General features: G+C 57.7%; 5 protein-coding genes across 5 annotated transcripts; 3 read left to right on the forward strand and 2 right to left on the reverse strand.

Moving 5' to 3' along the window:
• Positions 1-609: 609 nt before the first annotated feature.
• Positions 610-2,697, reverse strand: CH63R_07579 (RNA polymerase II mediator complex component SRB4; the record flags this gene model as incomplete). The annotated part of the gene is made up of 3 exons (XM_018302554.1): positions 610-1,913; positions 1,970-2,367; positions 2,423-2,697. The coding sequence occupies 3 exons, from the start codon at positions 2,695-2,697 to the stop codon at positions 610-612; spliced, it is 1,977 nt and encodes a 658-aa protein (XP_018157332.1).
• Positions 2,698-5,223: 2,526 nt separating this feature from the next.
• Positions 5,224-7,705, forward strand: CH63R_07580 (ATP-dependent 6-phosphofructokinase; the record flags this gene model as incomplete). The annotated part of the gene is made up of 3 exons (XM_018302555.1): positions 5,224-5,946; positions 6,009-6,473; positions 6,533-7,705. The coding sequence occupies 3 exons, from the start codon at positions 5,224-5,226 to the stop codon at positions 7,703-7,705; spliced, it is 2,361 nt and encodes a 786-aa protein (XP_018157333.1).
• Positions 7,706-10,341: 2,636 nt separating this feature from the next.
• On the forward strand, positions 10,342-11,923 carry CH63R_07581 (uncharacterized protein; the record flags this gene model as incomplete). Its single annotated transcript, XM_018302556.1, has 3 exons — positions 10,342-10,509; positions 10,566-10,965; positions 11,019-11,923. 3 exons carry the CDS (start codon positions 10,342-10,344, stop codon positions 11,921-11,923), a joined length of 1,473 nt encoding a protein of 490 aa, XP_018157334.1.
• Positions 11,924-15,407: 3,484 nt separating this feature from the next.
• CH63R_07582 (Conserved glutamic acid rich protein) lies at positions 15,408-17,132 on the forward strand (the record flags this gene model as incomplete). Its single annotated transcript, XM_018302557.1, has 3 exons — positions 15,408-16,038; positions 16,096-16,868; positions 16,923-17,132. The coding sequence occupies 3 exons, from the start codon at positions 15,408-15,410 to the stop codon at positions 17,130-17,132; spliced, it is 1,614 nt and encodes a 537-aa protein (XP_018157335.1).
• A 1,642-nt stretch (positions 17,133-18,774) lies between these two features.
• On the reverse strand, positions 18,775-20,232 carry CH63R_07583 (Protein kinase rad3-like protein; the record flags this gene model as incomplete). The annotated part of the gene is made up of 5 exons (XM_018302558.1): positions 18,775-19,263; positions 19,322-19,487; positions 19,561-19,662; positions 19,809-19,944; positions 20,214-20,232. The coding sequence occupies 5 exons, from the start codon at positions 20,230-20,232 to the stop codon at positions 18,775-18,777; spliced, it is 912 nt and encodes a 303-aa protein (XP_018157336.1).
• Between the last annotated feature and the right edge of the window lie 625 nt (positions 20,233-20,857).

Genomic DNA, 20,857 nt, shown 5'->3' on the forward strand with positions numbered 1-20,857 from the left:
CCAACATCACGACGACCGTTACAAGACCTTAAATGGGAAGGAACTTGGGCATGGGATGAGCAGAGGGCACGAAAACTTGCGTCAATCGGACTTTTTGCCTTCTCTCGATCTTTTTGGAGGATTTCTTGTGACATGGGGCGGGCGTGTTGCCGAACAAACTCTGTAACCACTACCGCGGGGACCGCCTGATGTAGTTTGGTGTTTTCCCAAGAACCATCCGATCGGCTCCAGTTGCATGTGTTTGTGTGGAATACACAAACGAAGGCAACAGCGGCTGCACCTGGTGGTCGCAGCCATCAAGAGGGCCTCTGCAGTCTAATGCCACTACGTATCAACACCGCTTACACACCGGCGGCACTGAGTGAACGTCGTTTCGGCATGCTTTCCTCGGCTTACTGCGAAGAAACGTCTCATTCCCCAGTGTCGTAGGAGAGTTTCTCCCTTGGTATGAGTCGGTACACCCGTCCTCGGAGACGTGTGTGCGTGTGTATGTGTGTGTGGGTGGGTTTTGGGGGATAAATGAGGCCGGTATAGAATGGTCGGGAAAAACGACGTCTACGTCCATGACTTGTCCGCGGGTTACCGTCGTTGCATAGTCTCCTGGATCTCCTAGATCTCCTTAGACTGGACAACTGCCGCGACAATGTCGCCAATGTGCGGCTGGGTAGCCGACTTTCCGGCGTCCTCGCCGACGGCCGGCCAGGCCCAGCGCTTGATGAGAGGCTTGTCTCCGGCGCGCCAGGCGGCGCCGATCTGGAGCGTCGGGCGGCCCTGGGGTCCGTTGCCGAGGATGTCAAAGCGGACCTCGCGCGTCTCCGTGTCGATGTCGCGGATGGCGGTGCCGCGAACGGACTTGGTCCACTCGGCGAGGGTAGGGTCCGAGGGCTCGGAGGAGGGGGAAGGGATGAAAGACATGGCGAGGTCGGCCAGGGCGTGGGATGCAGCATTGGCAATGTACAGCTGTACCGATGAGAAGTCCGGGTACGGGTCGCGCGAGGGGGGATAGGAGACCTGGAGGGTGCTCGGTGCGGGTTCGGGGTTCGGGGGCTCGGCGAGGCTGGGGAGGAGTTGGAGCTGGAACTGTGTTGTCGTCAGGGGGAGGAGGAATGTGCGGCCGCGGATCTGGAGGCGGGATGTCGGGGTGAGGGTCAGCTCGACTTGGAAGTCCGCTGGTGATGTAAGCATGTTGGTAAGCGCCTGCGAGGCGTTAGGGCGGTTGGAAGCGCCGCCCGAGGTGTTCTTCAGGTCGGCGGTCGGGCACGGCGGAGTGGTCAGGGTGAAGGCGGCGGTTTGGACGCCGGCGCGTCGTAAGATGCGGGTGATGTCACCGGCGAAGCTGGTGACCTGCTCGACGGAGCGGTCATATAGGATCTTGGCGATGATGGGTCTCAGTAGGTGGTACTGGTTCTGGGCCTGGTTGCGTCTCTGATGGGGAGGCGTCGGCCGTAGGCGCTGAAGCTCGTTCAGACGATGGGCATGGCTGAGGAGAATGTGGAGGCCGAGATGTGTCGCTTCCGCAAGTACATTGTCGTCAGACGTGCTCGCAACGGCAACATTGTCCTCGAGCGACTCGAGCTCGAGTGTCAGACTTGGGCCGGAGGCAGGGTTGAAATTGATGGAGTCGTTATTCGCGCGCACTCCGTAAGAGGCCAGCGAATGAGCTTCGCGATGCAGCTCGTGCCAGAGCTCTTGCGCGAAGATGGTGTTTCGGGCTTCGAGAACTCGGTCCGGCAGGAGGGCCGAGTCCGGCACTGAAGATCCGATGGCTAGACGGCCGGTTGTCTCACCGGATCTGCTCACGGTGATGGAGAGACGTTGGGAACCGGCACCGACTCTGCCATGCTGCAACAATGCTGTGCCGTCGTCGCCGCGTCGCAGGGGCGCAAGACTGCTGTTCCTGAACTCGGGCGAAGCTGTGAGGGTCAGCAATGCCGTCCACCCAGAAAAAACGAATGTAGGGGCCACCTACCTTCTGAGAACCCAAATCTCACCCCGAGGGTATGTCGTTCCGCCGGCAGCCTGCACATGGACCATCCGGCCTGATGCACTGCTAGCACCTCGTTCCAGTACTTCGCTTCGCGTTCGACTTCTTTGCTCAGATGGCTCGCCGCCTTGTCCGCCGACGCCTTCGTCGTTTCGATGTCGAGCAGTGCCCAGCCTAGAGACACGTCGCGGTTGTCCTTGGCGCGCTCGGCGTCTCTTTGTTTCTGTTCCTCGTTGTCCTCGCGCTTCGCAATCCCGAGGGTGCCTATGCCGGTCCATTCACGCAATGCTTGGGAGAGGGTGACGCCAGCTTGGGCGGGGCTTTCTTTCGAGAGCAGCAATGAGACAAAGTCGAGGGTCATGAGAGCGGCGTTTTGCGCGACACTATGATGGCATTGTCAGTATATGTTTCGGGTGACAAATTGACCGGCAGACCGACTCGATATTCCTCAGCACCTCCATTCGCGCCGCGCCAGCATCTGGAGGCTCCTCGCTGTCGTCGATTCCCTCGGCCATGACCGTATCTTCCTCCTTCACCTCTGCCGCATCATTCTGCTTATTCTCGAGCTCCTTCCTGAGACTCTCCTCGGTAACGTTTCGAAAACCGCGGTCTGATTGCACGCGGGCAATGAACTCGCCGAGGCTCTTGGGTTTGCGACTGCCCGTTGGGATCGGGTGGAGGGAGGAGAAGGGCATCGAGCTGCCCGACGCCATTATGGGCAATCTTTCGGCAGTGCGATTACCACGTGACGACTCGAATGATTATGCGACGGTCGGGGGTCAGGATTGGGGTGCGTAGAGCGGTAGCATGTTCGGGGGGGTTGTATCCCGAAAAGTGAGAAGTAGTAAGGCTGGCGGGCGAGGCTGGAGGTGAATGAGAGAAAGAGCTACGGATTGGTTGCAGTGACCGTTACAGCCAAAGATCCACAGGTCAGGGGAGCCAATCACCGAGGTCAGCTTCTCGGTCACGATCGCTGCACACCGAGGCTCACCGAAGAGCTTTCACGATCAACATCGCGAGGGGGGAAATCAGGTCATGATTACGATAAGTAGTGCGTGGGCAACACCAGACAGCATCCCGCATCGTATGGTGTTGGACAAGTCATCAGTCAGATCTCGTTCAACTCATTGGTGACCCCCCAACGGTAATACCGGCGCCGGCGGTACAGGCGATGTGTCGGCGCAACCGCAAATAAGAGGCCGAGATGTAGCATCAATCACCTATCTGATGTCACGATTTCTGTTTGCATCACTTTGAAAAGACGAAGAAGAAGAAAAGGAAAAAAGACATGTCCAACGACTCGTGATGTGAATTCGAGATTGAGGACTGTCTGCCGTCGCCGTCACTTCGGAGGGACATCCCTGCATCCCTGCGAGAGGCTGGAGTCACCCTACCTCAGCTTATTCGTTGGAGGTGGAAACAATTGGAGGCGATTTCGGGTGGCACCAAACGCCAGCCTCTCGGCCGGGAGAACAGCTGGTTGAAGGAGGTGATGCGCTTGGCTGGGTAAGGAACACGCCTGTGTTTGAAGCCCTTCGTGGTTGGGCTGTAGTCGCTTATGAAGGCAACACGAACATTAGGGCGTCAATGACAGGTTCGTGAGAGACAGACGCGTCGCGGAGCCTCCTCGACAACAAATCCATGTCGCCATGCCATGCAGGCCTCTTGCCTTGACGAAGCGAAGCCCGGGCACCGCACCGCACCGCACCTCACCGGCGGCCGGCCAGCCCGCCCCGCAATGGGGCTTGATGGAGGGGCATTTCAAGGTTGGCGCAAGTCTGGACCTGGCAATTGGAGTGGATTTGGGTGGAAGCAGCCCAGAATAAGCCCGAGATGGAAGAGGCCGATGGACATGGACTTGGAACCTTGTTGTTTGTCATTGGTGTTTAAACCCCTCACCGGTGGCCGGAGACATCGACTGCCCGTTTTTCTGTGTGTGTTTTTTTCCATCCCTCGCCTTTTCTCCGATTGCCGGTCGCCAGCTAATCTGATATTTCCCTCACCAATGGGTGTGACTCGAAATGGCTTGACACATTGGGGAGCATTTCGGTGCGCCTACAATGTCTTGTCTTATCCAAGCAGCAAATGAGCGATTAATTCAGCAGACCCTCCCCCGGGCCCTCCTCCTCCTCCTCCTCACGGAATCATAAGTAGGCTGCGAGTGATGCGGTACTCCAAAAAAAATTACCAGGACGGGCTGGTCTTGTCGGGCTTGGTTGGAGATCCTTCTGCAACACATCACAGGCAAAACTAGCTGAAGACAATCAGAACAACCAACCAGTCAGTCAGCCCACTGACACCTTGAGCGGGCTGGCCACTCAGAGCGTCGCATCGAACCTGATTCAGCAACGTAAATGGCTTTAATAGGCTCCCCCCCTCCCTGCGAAGCCGGGGCCCTGCTCTGTGACGCACGACGCTGCGGCCTTTTACGGCCCTTCTGGCTCTGCTGCTGGGCTTGGCCGGAGCTCCCCCGCGCCACGATAAGCGATAAGAGCTCCTCCCTCGCTGGCTCAACCCACGTCACACTCTGTTGAGAGGAGGGGTCTGGCGGGTGGTGTGGTGGGTGAGGTGCCCTTTTGGCTTGTTTTTTTCTCTTCCTGTTCTATTATCTCCTTGCTATTTTTTCGAGGTGTCGGGCTCGAAAGTGGCACCAGCACCAGCACCAGCACCACCACAACCTGTAGCAACTGGTCCCCCGCCATAATAATAAAAACAAACCGCGCTATAATTATCTGGGACGGTCTTTTTTTCTGCGGCGTGTGCCCCTCTCGTACCTTTGCCCTCCAAACGCCAAACGCCAAACAACCCCAAGCCCGGCCAGGTGTGTCTCGCAGCTTCCCCCCCTTCGACATCTTCCCAGTCCCAGTCCAAGTCCAAGTCCAAGCTTCCAACCACACTCCGCAGCTCCCAAGCACTTGGCGGCATCTGCCTCGTCTTAACTGGAACTTCATGATCTTGCCCTCTTCCTCCTCCTTTCCCTTCCTCTTCACCTATACCCTCTGATTACGCGCGCACGGCCGATCTACTCGTACGATTATCCCTTGCACATATTACGACCATCTTCGCTGAATATCCCCCTCCCCCCTCCCTCTCCCTTCCACCAACGTCGCCGCGCCACGCCGACTGACCCTCTCACCCGTTTGAAGGGCCGCCTCCCGTCTCCCTTCCTCCCCCATTGACTCCGAGACTCCGACAACCCGCCAACATAACCACTGCCACCATCGTCCTACGCCGTAAACATGGCTCCCACGGCTACTAAGAAGAAGATCGCCGTCATGACCTCGGGAGGTGACTCCCCGGGCATGAACGGTGTAGTGCGCGCTGTAGTCCGAACCGCCCTCCACATGGGATGCGAACCCTACTGCATCTACGACGGGTATGAGGGCTTGGTAGTGGGCGGCGACCAGATCCGCAAGGCATCATGGGGAGATGTGCGCAACTACCTCGGACAGGGCGGTACTCTGATCGGAACCCGCCGCTGCATGGCCTTTTACGAACGCCCCGGCCGGTTGACCGCCGCCAAGAACATGATCCTCCACGGCATCGACGCCCTCATCATCTGCGGTGGTGACGGTTCCCTGACTGGTGCCGACAAGTTCCGCGCCGAGTGGCCTTCTCTGATCGACGAGCTTGTTTCCTCCGGTCAGCTCAAGAAGGCCCAGGTCGATCCCTACAGGCACCTCAACATTGTCGGTTTGGTCGGCTCCATTGACAATGACATGTCTGGCACCGATGCCACCATTGGATGCTACTCGGCCCTCGAGCGCATCTGCGAGATGGTCGACTACATCGAGGCCACCGCCTCTTCCCACTCAAGGGCCTTCGTCATCGAGGTCATGGGGCGCCATTGCGGCTGGCTGGCCCTCATGGCCGGCGTTGCGACGGGTGCCGACTTCATCTTCATTCCCGAGAAGCCTAGGGAGGAGAACTGGGAGCAAGAAATGTGTAATATCGTCAAGAGGGTAAGGACGCGATACCAAACGGCGCGCTGCTGGTTAAACAAAGCTAACAAAAGTTCCTCTAGCACCGAAGCTTTGGAAAGCGCAAGACCATCGTAATCATCGCCGAGGGTGCCCACGACAGCAATGGCAAGAAGATCAGCTCCGAAATGGTCAAGGACCTGCTCGCCGACAAGAATGGACTTGCTCTGGATACCCGCATCACAACTCTTGGCCATGTTCAGCGAGGTGGCACCGCGGTGGCTTACGACAGAATGCTGGCCACGCTGCAGGGCGTCGAGGCCGTCAAGGCAGTGCTCGAAGCTACCCCTGAAACCGAAACCTGCTTCATCGCCATCACCGAGAACCAGATCTGCCGCAAGCCGCTCATGCAAGCCGTCAAGGACACCAAGGAGGTCGCAAAGGCCGTAGACGAGAAGAACTTTGAGAAGGCAATGTCCCTCCGTGACACCGAGTTCGCAGAGATGTTCAGCTCTTACATGATGACCACGAACGTCAGGGTGGACGACCATCATCTGCCTGAAAAGGAGGTTCGTAGCCCACAACTCCATCGTGCGGGAGTGAGCACCGAAAGCTAACACATTGGCAGAGGATGAAGATTGGTTTCATCAACGTCGGCGCCCCCGCTGGTGGCATGAACGCCGCTGTGCGGGCGGGTATCGCCTACTGTCTCTCGCGCGGTCATGAGCCCATCGCTATCCACAACGGCTTTGCCGGTTTCGCCAGACACCATGGCGATAAGCCCGTCGGTGCGGTGCGACCTTTCGACTGGCTGGAGGTTGACAGCTGGGCCAGCAAGGGAGGATCCGAGATTGGCACCAACCGAGAGCTTCCCTCCGAGTCCGGCATGGAGCTCATCGCCAACCTCATCGAGAAGTACGAGTTCGACGGTCTGTTTCTGGTTGGTGGCTTCGAAGCATACCACGCCGTTTCGCAGCTGCGCAAAGCGAGGGAGCTGTACCCCTCGCTGTGCATCCCCATGGTTCTCTTGCCGGCCACGATTTCCAACAACGTCCCCGGATCAGAGTACTCGCTTGGCTCCGACACGTGTTTGAACGAACTCGTCCAGTACTGCGACAAGATCAAGCAGTCAGCCTCGGCCACCCGTCGTCGTGTGTTCGTCGTCGAGACCCAGGGTGGAAAGTCCGGTTACGTCGCGACCCTGGCGGGTCTCAGCGTTGGCGCGAGCGCTGTCTACACGCCAGAGGAGGGTATGGACCTCGAGATGCTGGCTGCCGACGTCCGCCATCTTCGCGAGGTCTTCGCCAAGGACAAGGGCCAGTCCTCGTCCGGTCGTCTGATTCTCATCAACGAGAAGGCCGACGACGTCTTCAACGCCAAGCTCATTGCGGACATCATCCGCAAGGAGGCGCGCGGCCGGTTCGAATCCCGCGACAGTATCCCGGGTCACGTTCAGCAGGGTGGCGTTCCCTCGCCCATGGACAGGTGTCGCGCCGTCAGGCTGGCCATCAAGTGCATGCAGCACCTCGAGGAGTTCAGGCCCAAGTCGCATAACAGGTGCAAGAGGGACCCCATGAGCGCCTCCGTCATTGGCATCAAGGGTGCCCAGGTCACCTTCACCCCCATCCTGGACCTCGAGGACCACGAGACGGACTGGAAGAACCGTCGGCCCAAGAACGTTCACTGGGCGCATATGGGTGACGTGGTCAACATGCTCTCGGGCAGGCCCGCCCACCACAAGCCCGAGCAGAGCCTCACCGGATTGAAGGCCAAGGACGTCAAGAGAGGTCTTGATGACTGAGATAGATGCAGACACACAGGGAGTGAGCGAGTTAGATTCTAATACGGGAGGGATACATAAAAAAAGAACCGCGAGGGAGGAACAGGGTGCTACTTGATTCAGCCGAGGGGAAACGGGCGCGTCGGGGTTTGGCTTTGATTACCTAGGGAACTTGATCAACGAATACATATTTTCTGTCAGACGACACGCGCGAGCGACTCGCCGCAGGCCGATGGTTTTAACTGCCCGGCCCTTCTCTCGAATACTGATTTCATCTCGGGCATTGCGCGGTGGACATGTCATTGAAGGTGCGGCCAGGGCTGCCCTGGTCCCACAAGCCTCACAACCTCGCCCCAACGTCAAGACCAATCCCTTCCGGGACGACATCTCCGCCCCTTGGGACGCGGTCCAGACCACAATGGGCCGCTCTCAAGTTCTCCACGCAACGGTCAGTTTCCGTCAACGCCAAAGAAGGTAGGTAGGTAGGTAGGTACGGTTGCGTGATCACAACCACAGCAGTTCAGACGACGTTATTTTACACATGTCAACAAGTCGACGGATGGGATGAGTGCTGAAGGGGGGGGGCAGCTCCCTTCCTTCCCCCCCCACGGGCTTCGATAAAAAAACTTCAAACCCCGGTTCCTGGGGACCTTGTAGGAGGCCAGTCCCCTGGTCCCCTCTCCGATCGAACGGATTGGTGGAATTGGGAAACCTGGTCATCGTGGTAGTTGCCTATCTTGCCCGTCCCATATCCCAACCGACTTCAGCATGCCTGAAAGTGGCTGCTTGCAGACAGCCCACCGTCGAGAGCCATGTCCCGACGACAAAAGTCCTAAGTGGCTGCCAAGCAGGCGGTCGACGGGCCACCTTATCTTGTTAGCAGCTTGGCTCCGAATGCTGCGTCGTCCCGGTGTAAGAAGAAGCGTGCGCGAAGACTTCGCTGAGAGCTCGGCGCCCCCCACACACCTAACAATATGCGGCTGACGGGGCCTCCGACCGAAGAGTACAGCTAGATTCTCCTTTGGTGGCTTGGTCACCGGGCGGGCTGAGGAGGGCAACCCCGAAAGCAGGAAACGTCTGCTGAACCGTTTGGGAATGGAGAGAGGGGTGCAGACACGGCGCGGGTGAAGGATCGAGGTTTGGGGGCCGTCGATTACTCAATCGTACGGCTGGGCTCGTTTGCTGCTCGTATGGGCAACACCCGAAAGGATCTTGAGCATCTATTTTCTGTACTGCTCGAATCGTCTCGAGGCTGGAGACGGCTGATCCTTTAATGGAATGAGATCTTCCATCGGCCCCCAAACTTCTTTACCACAGGACCAGCTAACTGACTGGTCCGACATCGTCGGTCTGTTCAAGAGAGCCCCCACCTAGGATGAGCCCCGGCGAACCCTTGCCCGGTGTGGGGCAGGGGCGCTCAGTAAGCACCAGCTGAGATATGCATTTGATGCCCCGGTTTGGTGGGTGAGACCCCTACCCTGGAGTATGAATGTTGCGGGTTGTGGTTGCAGCGCAGGCCTGAAGTTGTTCCAACGAGGAAAGCAAAAGCGAGAAATATCGAAAAAATAAAAAAGAGGGAAAGAGGGTCATTCTGGCCCTTGACCCTGTGGATATCCGTAGCCCCATGTCCGTGGATCATGAGGAGGTTGGGTGTCTCCTCAAACTCCAAAGACCGTTGAATTCGTGGAAGACCAGGGCCAGGCGCGTTTGGAAACGGCGTACCGACAGTGGTGATGTCGATTCGAATCGTGAGAGCTCATGGAAGAGCCCTCAGGGCCCTGATTCCAGCCGGTACGGGTCCAGCCGCATACGGCCCCCATGTGTCTCGACGTTTCTTGGATGCAGCATACGAGCGTCGACAACCCGTGGGCTCATCCGGACAAGCACCCCAAGCCCTACCAGGAACGCCACAACCGTAGTCTGGGACAACATACCCATGCATGCGCTATCACGTTCTGGGCGCGGCCGGCAGCTCTGCTCGACATCCTTGATCGCGGAACGGCCTTATTTGTTACTACCTTCACAAGTCTTGTTTGCCTGCCCAATGACTGTCCCGACTTCGATGACAACCCCCGAAACACACCCACTCGACTTTCAGGGGCCGTTGCTGTGTCAGCAACATGGGTGATATCGAACCAGGCTGAACGGCTCTGTCTGTCTCTGAACCAACGGAGAGACCCACGAAGATGCAATCAGCTCGCCTCCTGGCCTCTCCGGGGTTAGCCGACAATAGTTATGCGACTTGAGTGCAACAGGACCTCGGTGTCCGTGACCAGGGAGGTGTGGTTGCGTGACACCCCGCCGGAGGCTGAATGGACCGAGCGGTGATAAACCCAGCGACCCCGAGCCTGGCGTAGTGTTCTTCGACGTCTCGCTTTTCTGCTTGAGTCGACACTTTGCACGACTTTTAGGTCCTGGCCTACATTCCGACCCCCGATTCCCTCCTGTGAGGTCGAGTCGCTCTTGACTTCAAAACTAGACCGAGCGCTCGCGCAACGTTGCTGGCCCTTCCTGTCATTCACCGCCCCATATAATCCGCGATGCCGTCTCCGACAATGGCAAGATTACTCACCTATTTACTGGGGATGATCATACTCCTGTCCCCTCCGGCATCTTGTATTACGGCTTGGTGGACGGAGCTGAGCCCTCATCTGGCGATGCAAGATCCGGAAACGGGCAAAATTGTGTACAGTGCTTGCAACAGCAACTCCACGCCCATTCTGCCCGTCGATGGCCTCAACGCCTTCAGCCTCACCAACAAACCTCGAATCGGCACGTCCATCGCCGCCGCAGGATGGTACGATGTGGGCGAGCATACGACAATGGTAGGTCCAGCAGTTTTGAGTGGCCATGTCGTGCAGTGACTGACGTCTCCTGTCAGGCCTCTGTCTTTTACCAGGCCGAAGATGGCGCTCTGGTGAACGGTTACTTCGTTTGCGATTTTCAAACGGGCCATTATAACACCTCAGGCGAGTACATCATCTCCAAAACGGCCGGCGTCGAGTCCATACACAACGAGACGGGGCTTGCGGTCGAGCTGCTGAGCTCCAAGGACGGGTACCGCCTGTTCTTCCACGACGAGGCCAAGACCGTCAATGTCATGTCGTACACGACAACAATTGGCGAGTGGCAACTCCAGGGGACGATCTCGCAGGACCCGGTTGGCGGAATGGCACTGGCGTCAACACACTCTGGCCAGATGAACATATCGGTCGTCTTCCCCAAAGACGCGGAAAACCTCGAAGTCTCGAGACTTTTCAAAGACGAGACGTGGCGTCTAGGTTTGTTAGCCCTGAAAGTAGCACCCGTCGTGAAAATGCTGACCGTTGCGAAGCCACACTACCTCGCCCCCTGGTCGGCAACGGAGTAAATGCCAGTACCAACGCGTCCGATATCATCCTCGATTCGTCTTTCAAGCCAAATTACACCCTGCCCGCATTCTCGAACAACTTGACTAGCCTAGGCGCAATGGTTGACCAGTCATATGTGCGCAGCATCTTTTACCTGGGAACCGATGCCAAGCTGCACCAGGTGTCGAATATCAACTGGCAGTGGAAGTCGATGCCGGACCAGAATTCAGGGATCTGGCCCGTGGCCGATGTTGCCGGTGGACCCTTTGCGACAGCGAACAACGTTGATACAAACGAGGCGTGGATATGGTATCGATCAAACGGCAGTTTCGTACAGTTATACCATGGGAGCAATGGCTTTTGGGCGCCGGCAACGAGGGTGCCCAGCTCCAATTCGACCAAGCCGCTCGATGAAGGGCCTAACGAGACCGCGCCACTGACGACTTCAACGACCGCAACAGGGAAGCCGGTAGTGCTGTCAACCGGAGCCAAGACCGGGATCGGCATCGGCGTTTCGTTAGGCGTGATCGCCCTCGCCGGCGTTGGGATCTTATTCCTCAGGAGAAGAAGACGACAGCAAGAGGCGGTAGCTGAGGCGGCCCGTCTCAAAGAGGCGGAAGCCATGGCCCAGATGGCTCCCTTCGGCAACCTGACGTGGGGCCCGGAGTCGCCAACGGAAAAGCACGGGACAGAGTTGGTTGAAGCGGACGCGGTGGACACGACAGCGCCACAAGAGCTGGCGAATGCAGGCGAAAGGTACGAGCTTGTGGGTGAAGGGCACTGGAGGGAAATGGACGCGACAGGGCAGAACGGGGCCAGGAGGAGTATCGGGGGGTGGAGAGAGGCTCAGGCTCAGGAAACACAAGAGCTGCAAGGCGGGAAGAGATGAAGCCGTGAGCCAGGCCCGGGTAGTGACTAATGACCTTGACGACTAGAGACGATAATGCAGCGCCTTTTGCGGCCATCAGTGGGCTTGCCGTTTTGAGTGATGGAGATATATATCCTCTGCCATCAGTAGGCTGCCAGGCCTCAGAAGCTCCAGGGACTCCCGTCTCGAGTTGGCGGCTCTGTGCACGAGCCCCATAACCGAGTGTACTTAGTTGACAACAGCAGTCAGTACAACGGAGTCTGGTCTGGGTCGAGAGTCTAGCCGTCGATGAACTGCTCATAGCAATGCTGGCGTTGCCTCTTAAGTATACATGACTAAGCTTGTTGGAAGAGCTGGGTGGTCAGGCTGTGCCTCGTGATGATGTTATGGGAGGCAGCTACCCAGAAGACGGAGCAGCTCGTGAACGGGCTGGATGACGGCATGTCTCCCCTTTGGGTCCTCCAGGGCATCAGGATCGCCCAATCAGCGATGGCGTTCCTAGCACCATCCCATCCCATCTCACGGTCAACGTGCTGAGGAAAGGTAAACCTGCACGGGTAGTCGGGCGAATCAGAAGCTAGAGCATGACCTCTTCGTTTTTTCGGGATGGGCATCTGATGAGCGGACGGAACGAAGCTGTCATCGGGCCAGGTTCGCGACTGCTGTGTCGGTCCTGACGATCAGGCCGAGGCGTGAGCAGCGATATCCCGGTCTAGTCGGGAAGAACCGAAGCCCAAGTGTGGGGACTTGGCAGCAAACATTTGACGACGAAGAGCTTGTTCCACCGAGGGTTGTCGTTGGACGGGCCGCGGTTATTGAGCGTCAGAACGTGATCTATCCACAGAAACGGAGAAGCAAAAAACAAACAAGGCAGTAGGAGGGGGGTGGTGGAAAAGGCGTTGGGTCGAACAAGGGCGAGAGCCAATCCAGGGACCGAGCCCGGCAGTTGTCGGGATTGCAGTAGCTGGGTGGGAGAGTGGGCAGCGCAAGTTAAGTGGCGGTTGGGTATCGAGTGTGTACAGGTAGAGTGGATTACTGCAAAGGCGCTCTCGGGCTCAGCAGCGGTTCCCGCATCGTCTCTGTTGCTGTCCAGAGGCTGGCTGGCTGCCTTGGCGTAAGAAGGGAAGAGCGAAAGCAGGCAGAGTGAGGGAGGTGAGCGTGTTGACTGGACTGGCCAGGGTGGATGCAGGATTGCGTCAGTGTCTTTCCTGGCGATGGACTGACTGGAGTCTTCCGTTGTGAATGTGACGGGGCTGGGAGGGGGAGGAGGTAAGTAAGACGAAAGGGACCGATGAGGAAGAGAGGGGGAGACAGGAAGACGGAGATGCCAGAAGGCAGAAGGAAGGCAGCTGTCAACCCTTCCGTGTGTCTTTGCTTGAGATTCTGGCGACTGCTCCTTCTCCTCTTCCTGGCGACGGTACGAATGAAAGAGAGGGAGTGACTCCAAGAGATGGGGAAAAGCCGGATAGGTACCTGGGTACTTGGGTACTTGCCAATTGTGACTTGCTCCACCTTCCCGTCGTCTTAGCTCCTTCCCGCTCTTTCCACAGGACTTAACCACTTCCAAATGACCTTCCTCCTTTCTTGGCCCCTCGTTTCACCGGGAATTCCAGCAATAGCGGAAACAATAAGACCTGAAATCAGGTCTTTAGCATGCCAGCCAGGCATGGCACCGGCTGTTAGTGCCAGGGACACGAGGCTCCATCGATTGTTCAGGTTATGGCAACCCAACCGCTACTGCCACAGAATACCAAATCAGCATCGTCTTTCTGCAAACAGAAGGGGGGCTCCTCCTGCTTGGTTTCATGCACCTCTGACCTGCAAGTCACAAGTCGAGCAACGGCAGTCATTGGGCATCAGAAATCGGCGAGAATCCAGGCGCCCATTTGCCAGCCTGCCAGCCTGCCTCTCTCGTCCAAGCCACCACCCAAGAAAAAGCCCAATGACTGACGAGAGCAACATTAGCCCTGCACCCACCATCACTACCAACTGAGCCCAAGTGGATTGGATGCCTACAGCATGCATCCAAGTGGATGATGACTACGGCGCACTGGGCTCGCGTTTCTATGCATATCGGCGCCTTTCCCTTTGCCTACCGCCGCTTCGCCCAAAGTCCATGTATCTCCTCGTCGGCTTCTGTTGTTGCTGCTCCCACCCCCTTCCCTCCCCCCAAACTGCGATAGCTTGTCGTTGCTTTTCTCTTGCGTTGGTCCGGCTCAACGCTACGCTGCATTGTTGATGTTCCCAGGTTGCTGGTCTCAGGAGTCTTCTCCCGTGTCTCCATCTGCGCTTCTTCCCGTCTACCTCTTCTTTCTCTCTCTCTCCCTATACCTTATTTGGTTTGACACCCAAGAATCTCCAACCCCGCGATAGGGCACCGTTACCGCCACATCAAGCAGGGCAGACGGGCGTTGTGCATCTCATCATTCCGCCTTTCCAGAAACCCTGAATCAGACGTCGACCCAAGTTGATTGACTGCCTTTGCGCTCGCTCCTCACAGTCTCGACTCACCGTCGTGACGGGTTCCCTACCGTCCCGCTTCCCGCTTCCCGCAGCTACATAGTACTGGTACACGGTAGACAAACCGTCGGGAACACCCCTGCTCAGTGACAGCGGTTCACCGCGCGGCGCATGCCCACCACGCCTGGTAGGGACTCGAACTCGACAGAAATCGACGGGGCCACTCGACACACTGAGAACAGGTTCATGCCCTCGCTACCTTGCCTAGACAGACTGCTGTAGAGTCGCTTTTGAGCCGGCCAACCCCTCCCGTTTTCTTCGTCTCGTTTGCTTGCTCTCCCGTCCCGCCATCCCATCCCTCCCTCCACCGTCCAAACTAAACTCCATCCCCCACGAACCCAGAAGAGAAGCGCGCAGCCTGCTTTGCTGGTGCGCCGCCCTATATCACCTGTCGGCCGTCTTTATTACATACCCACGTTACCAACTTTACCTGCATACTTGCGTCCATACGTTCATACATACGGAAACATAGCCTGCCCGCCCATCCTGCTGTGGTATGACGACGTTGCTCCTCCTCTGACTCTCTTTCCCTCCCTCCCCTCTTTACCTCTCACTCACTCCCTCACTCCCCCTCCTTCTCTCTCTTTCCCACCCCCTCTTCTCAATCCATCCACAAGCCGGCTCAGCTCCAGGCCCGGCCTCAGATTAAAGTAGATCCTCCACTACTCTGCCTACGTCTTGTCGCTCGTTCCGCAGCGCTACGCGAGACGTCTAGCTCAAACCCCCCTTTTTGTTCCTCTTTTGTTTCTTCCTCGAGGGTCGCTTTTTCCGTTTGCGCACGATTCCTGTGTCTTGGAAAACTAGGTAGTGTCGTAAACGCTCACGCTATCGCCTGCGCTACACAAAGCAACTCCCGCTTACTACCCCGCCATTCATCCCACCTGTTCAGATAAACTCTCAAACAAACAAACACACCCGGACGCCTCCCCTCCCCCGCCGCACGTCTCCCGTCCACCGAAAGCCGTTTACGTTTAGACAGGAAACCATGGCGTACCGGTCCAACGACTTTGAGGAGCGTTTTTACGACGAGGGTCCCCGCCGCCAGCGCGCTGAAAGCCGCGTTGCGTTCAATGACGTCGACGTGCGAGTGAAGGAGCGTGAGCGCGAGCGTGAGGGTGACCGCCTCCGTTTCTTGCGCGACGAGCGCCCTCCCGAAGCAGGCGCTCTCGTTTTGAGCCGCCGAGAAGTCGAGTCGAGAGAGCTGTCACGCCCTCGCCAACGCTCTCCGAGCCCTGTCTACCGCGAGCGCGTCGTTCGCAGGGCCCGCAGCTTGACACCTCCGCACGTCCATGAGCATCAGCATCAGCATCAGCAAGAGCTCGAGCGCTCGAGGGTGCGCATTTCCGAGCGCGAACGTGAGATTCGCAGCCCGTCACGTGGCCCTCCTCCCGAGCTGATCCGCGCTCGATACGTTGAACGCCAGAGGTCGCCCTCTCCACCACCCCCGGCCAGAGAACGCAGCCGCGTCGGCGTGCGCATCGTCGAGCGTGAGAGAGAGCGAGAGAGAGCGCCGTCTCCCTCACCCTCGCCGCCGCCGCCACCTCCCCAGCCCCAGGTCATCCGAGGACCCACGATTGAACGAGAAGTCATTACCCACTACAGAGATATCGACCATGGTGAGTTCACCCAGTACCGGCAGGAATCAAGGCCCCGCCCAGGTCTAATGTATTCAGGTGTCACCCGCGTGCCAAGCCCGCCGCCTCCTCCTCGCCCTGCTCCCAGGCCCAAGACTCGTACTGAAGAACGGGAGCTGGATATCGACATCACCACGTCCCGCAACAGAACCGACATCGACATTCACCGATCGCACAGCCGCCACCGATCCCCCAGCAGGGAGCGTAGATCCCCCGCCTTCCAAGACCAAAGAGATCTCGTGGTGAGCACCGACCGCCTTCGCATCGACGATCGTCATTACCACGGCGGATCGCGCCGCAGAGCCCATTCCGCGGCCGCACGCACGCCCGTCGACGAGGAGGCCGAATACATCACCTCCAAGATCGACTCACGCGGCAAGATGGGCGAGGCCTGGAACGGCGCTACCAAGGACTGGGCCATTGTCGATGTGCCGCCGGGAACGGAGCGTGTTCGCATGGATGGTGTAGGCGGCGGCTCCGCCGAGGTCACCTGGCAGCGTTACAACGGTGTGAGGCGAGCCAAGTTCATTCCCGAGCGGGATAGCGGTCCGGTTTCGGCCCCGGCGCCGGCCCCCGAGCCGTCGCCACGAGACTCGCGGGACCGTCTTAGCCTTCAGGTGTACGACCGCGAGACGGAAATCGAGATTGAGAAAACCAAGGAGCGCACCCCGGGGCGCCGCCAGCCCACGAAGCGCAACGAGATGTGGACTGAAATCACAAAGGACCTTGTCATCCGCGATGCCATTGTCGAGCTTGGCTACGACTTTGAGGAGACTGAATACTTCTTCTACATTATGCAATACCTGAAATATGTAAGATCTGACCGAACCGTCATGAGATAACGGCACCTTGCTAACGCAGTTCAGGATGACGTGCTTGAGCTCGTCCAGGTATCAGACGACATCCGTCGCTTCCGCAAAGAACGCGTCCGCGAGTACGAGAGGGATTGGGTGCACGACGACTGGGACCGCCGGTCTCATCACCATCACCACCGCCGAGGGCCGAGCAAGTACGATGATGAACGAATCTACGAGCGCGAGGTCGTGTACGACAGCCAACGGCCCCGTCGTTGGTAAGCAATGTATTCACAGCGAGTTTAAGACGTATTGAGCTGCGCTCCCAGCCGCTGTTCGGCATCGTGAGTTTGGGTCAAGACAGACGCTTTTGACATTAGTTTCGGACTACAGAACATACTACTTCGGACGGAATGTGCTGGCATCTAGAGGGCCGGATCTGCTGGGTGGGCAAATGTGCGTGTCTTCTCTTCTGATTGCAGCCCAATCGTGAGGGGTTTCTGCCTGGCACAAAGTGTAACGACTTATGAATACAACATAGCGGCGGACGCAACTAGGGCGGAGTTTAGATTGTATTAGGAGCAATAACGACTTATGACTCGGTCCGGGAGCGCCTATCCGCAAGAGCTTATTGCTTATGTGAGAAGTTTTGGCCTCGTCTAGCAATTAATTTCTTGTGTCTTTCTTTGTCATTCTCTTTCTCCCCTGTGCCATGGTGGTTCTTTCTGTCTACGCTCGCCATGGCTTCAGGACATGGTCTAGATGCCCGTCCCGTTAGTTAGGTGGGGGTTCCATTGCGTCCGCGATGTACATGTCGTGGACGGCCATGCTTCGGGAGCTTCTTCTCGGCAGAGCGTGTGGTACTCGAATACACACCAAGACTGCTTCTGGGGCACCGAGTTTATCTGTCCTAGGTTTGGGGACGAAACAGTACGGAAGAAAAGTAGGGGGATGTAGGCAGGTGACGAGGGCGTCATTTCCCCCTTCCGTGTCATGACGTCGGCGCCCGCGGCGACACCCATCAGATCACGACGTGTAGCCCCAAGTCAGGGACGGCGGCCTCATGGCCTCCCCGGCGGTCTTGTCGTAGAAGTAACAAGGAGGGTCTCCGGCCCGGATGAGGTGGAAGCAAGGAGGGCCGAGCAGCAGTCGGGGGTCCGGAGGGAACCGCTGTGGAGAACCGGCCCCCGTGCGGAGACCGATCAAGCTTCCCGTACGGCCTCGGGTGTGCGGGGGAAAGGGCCGTCTAAGAGATGCCGGCATACCGCGTGCTCTTGATGCCGAGCGATGATGCTAGCTGGTTCTGGGATGGTTCCCAGTGTAGTATTTGACCGTGGCCTCTCGGACGCCACCGAACTAGATCTTGGCCTCATCATCAACCTGCTCGGTCTCACGGTTTGCCGATGTCGCCGACCTCGACGGAATCACTGGGAGGAGGGAACTCGCAGACTAGCAAGAGGCGATTGGAGCGGGGACGGTGGCGTCCATTCTTCACCACCCCGCGGCTCTTCCAAAACTCAAGCCGCCTAAACGATCGGTCCTGTGAAGACAAAACATAACTTTTCCAGTTGCTCATATAGACTTCCCGTCCGGCAAAGAAAGTGGCGGTTAGAGCAAACGACTATAATACAGGTCCCCCCTTCCTCTGCTTCGGAAACTGGGGTCGTGTTGCGAGAACAGAATCGGCTGGGTATGAACTCGAAAGATCAACGTTGAAACGACAAGGTATATAGTACACAGACATTGACCGGCATATGAGTTCCGGTATGACAGTCCCGGTAGGCCTTCACTCTCAGCCGCCGGAAGACGACAATGATGCTTCAGTCCATGGTGACGGTCGAGCATGGTCCCTGATGGGAACATTTACCTGTGGGGGAGGAAATTTGGCTCCATCTCACGGTAGACTCGGCTACATGGGCCAGACTTACTTGCGGGAACGGCTGGCACGAGCGGACTTGGGCTTCTCCTCGGCAGCGGGAGTAGCAGCAGCCTTCTTGCGGCCCTTGGACGCCGCCTTGGCCTTCTTCGGCGCAGGCTCCGCCTCCTCGTCATCCTCAGACGCGGTGACGATATCGGCCTCGGAAACTCCCTCGTCGTCAACCACGGCTTTGGCCTTCTTCGCGGCGGGGTTCTTTGCCGCGGTCTTCTTGGGGGCGGCGGCCTTCTTGACGGCACCGCGCTTGGGCTTGGGAGCATCCTCCTCGGAGTCCTCGTCCTCGGCCTTGACAGCAGCAGCAGCGGCCTTGCCACGCCTGGCCTTGGGCTTCGGCTTCTCGTCCTCATCCTCGGGATCGGGCTTGGCGATGGCCTTCTTGGCACGCTTTGCCTTGGGCTTCTCCTCTTCCTCGTCTTCCGCGGCAGCGGCAGCGGCGGACTTGCGACCGCGCTTCTTGCCCTTGGCAGGGGCCTCCTCCTGTGGCCAAACGTTAGCATCTCTGAAAGCTGTTCAAGTTCAGTGGATAAGAACGTACCTCGGCCTCGTCGGCGTCCTCGCCATCATCCCAGTCCTTGGGCTTCTTGCCGCGGATGCCGCGCTGGCCGGTCTTGTTCATCCAAGGGTCGCCGTTGAAGTCATCAGGGTCAATGTGGCCCTGCTCAACGGCCTTGCGGATCTTGGCCTGGAGATCCGGGTGGTCACTAGAAATGAGTGTCAGTTGCGGCACCCCTTCATAAGGCTTGAACGGGGGAAGGGGGGCCAAGGAAGTCTTACTTCATCTCCTCGTAGCCGTCAAAGGCGTCAAAGTCGAATGTACCGTCGCCCTTCTCACAGAGCGTCCTGACCTGCGCCATCTGCTCGCCGGAGACGCAACCCCTAAGTCATGAAAAGTCAGCATGCGCGAACCAGAGCGAAGAGGGCCGTGGCGCCCAAAAACGCGTATGTGCAAAACGAGAGGCAGGCCTGGTAGAATGAGGGGAGGACTTGGGAAAAGAAAGACATTTGGAATCGGTGGCACATACCAATGCTTCCACTTGAAGGCCTCATGATCCATGATCTTGGTCCAGGTGCCGAAGCGGAGGGAACCCTTCACGCACTTGGCGGCGGCCTTCTTGCACACGCCATCGGTGCAGCCGGCGCGGTTGTTCGGCGAGACCTCTGTTCCGGGGTGATGCTGTTAGCATACGGATGCGCAAAATGAGTGAGAGAATGAGATCATGGCGTGTATGAATGAGTATGAGTATGAGTATGAGTGAGGGGAGCGCATTGCGAAGCTTGAGATGGATGGGGGGGCCAAGTCCTCCTTATGACGTAAGGGTTGTGTGCTAGCTTTCCGACGCGTTGCTGAGCTGAGTCGACGCGACCGCAGAAGGGGGAGGCGCATGAGAACGCTCCCTTGACGATAAAATGAGCAATCAAATACTCACCGACGCGGTATTCGGGCATTTTGACGAATTATGTATGACCGACGGATGCGGGGATATCGTAGAGTGCTTTCTGAGGACCTAAAGAAAAGAAAGAAAGATTTTGAAAAGGGTGGGTGTTTGGGGAGAGAGAGAAGGAGGAAGAGAGAGGAAACAGAAGGGAGGAGACGTGAGAGGCGAGAGAGGAAAGAGCGATAAAGTGAGGAGGAAATTTGGTGTCTGACTGATGGTCGGTCGTTGGTTTAAAGTAAGAGTGCAACCGCCCTGTAACGCCCTATAGCGAACTGTTTCCTGCCTGCACGGCCCAGCTTCGAGTGCCCCAAGCTCCCCGGAGCTCTTTAGCTCCAGCGGCCTGCCCCCTTTTTTTTCTTGAGCCCCCTGTGCTGTAGCCTAGTCGTCACCAGGCACCAGTCTGGCACAGCACAGAAGGGGTGTGGGCTTCCCCAACCGTGGCAGCCGATAACAGGATGGAATGTCATCGTCTGTCCACTTAACATCATCACATCAGACCGTTTCTGCCAGTTACCTGGGCGACGATATCTTTAAGATACGTTTCCTGAAGCAATGCTTCCAGAGTCCATGGGTACAGAAAGAAGAGTGGATGCACACTCAACATGTCATACAGTAAAATAAACACGCCAACACTA

Source organism: Colletotrichum higginsianum, chromosome 5, assembly GCF_001672515.1.
Source record: "Colletotrichum higginsianum IMI 349063 chromosome 5, whole genome shotgun sequence".
Classification (NCBI taxonomy): Eukaryota; Fungi; Ascomycota; class Sordariomycetes; order Glomerellales; family Glomerellaceae; genus Colletotrichum; species Colletotrichum higginsianum.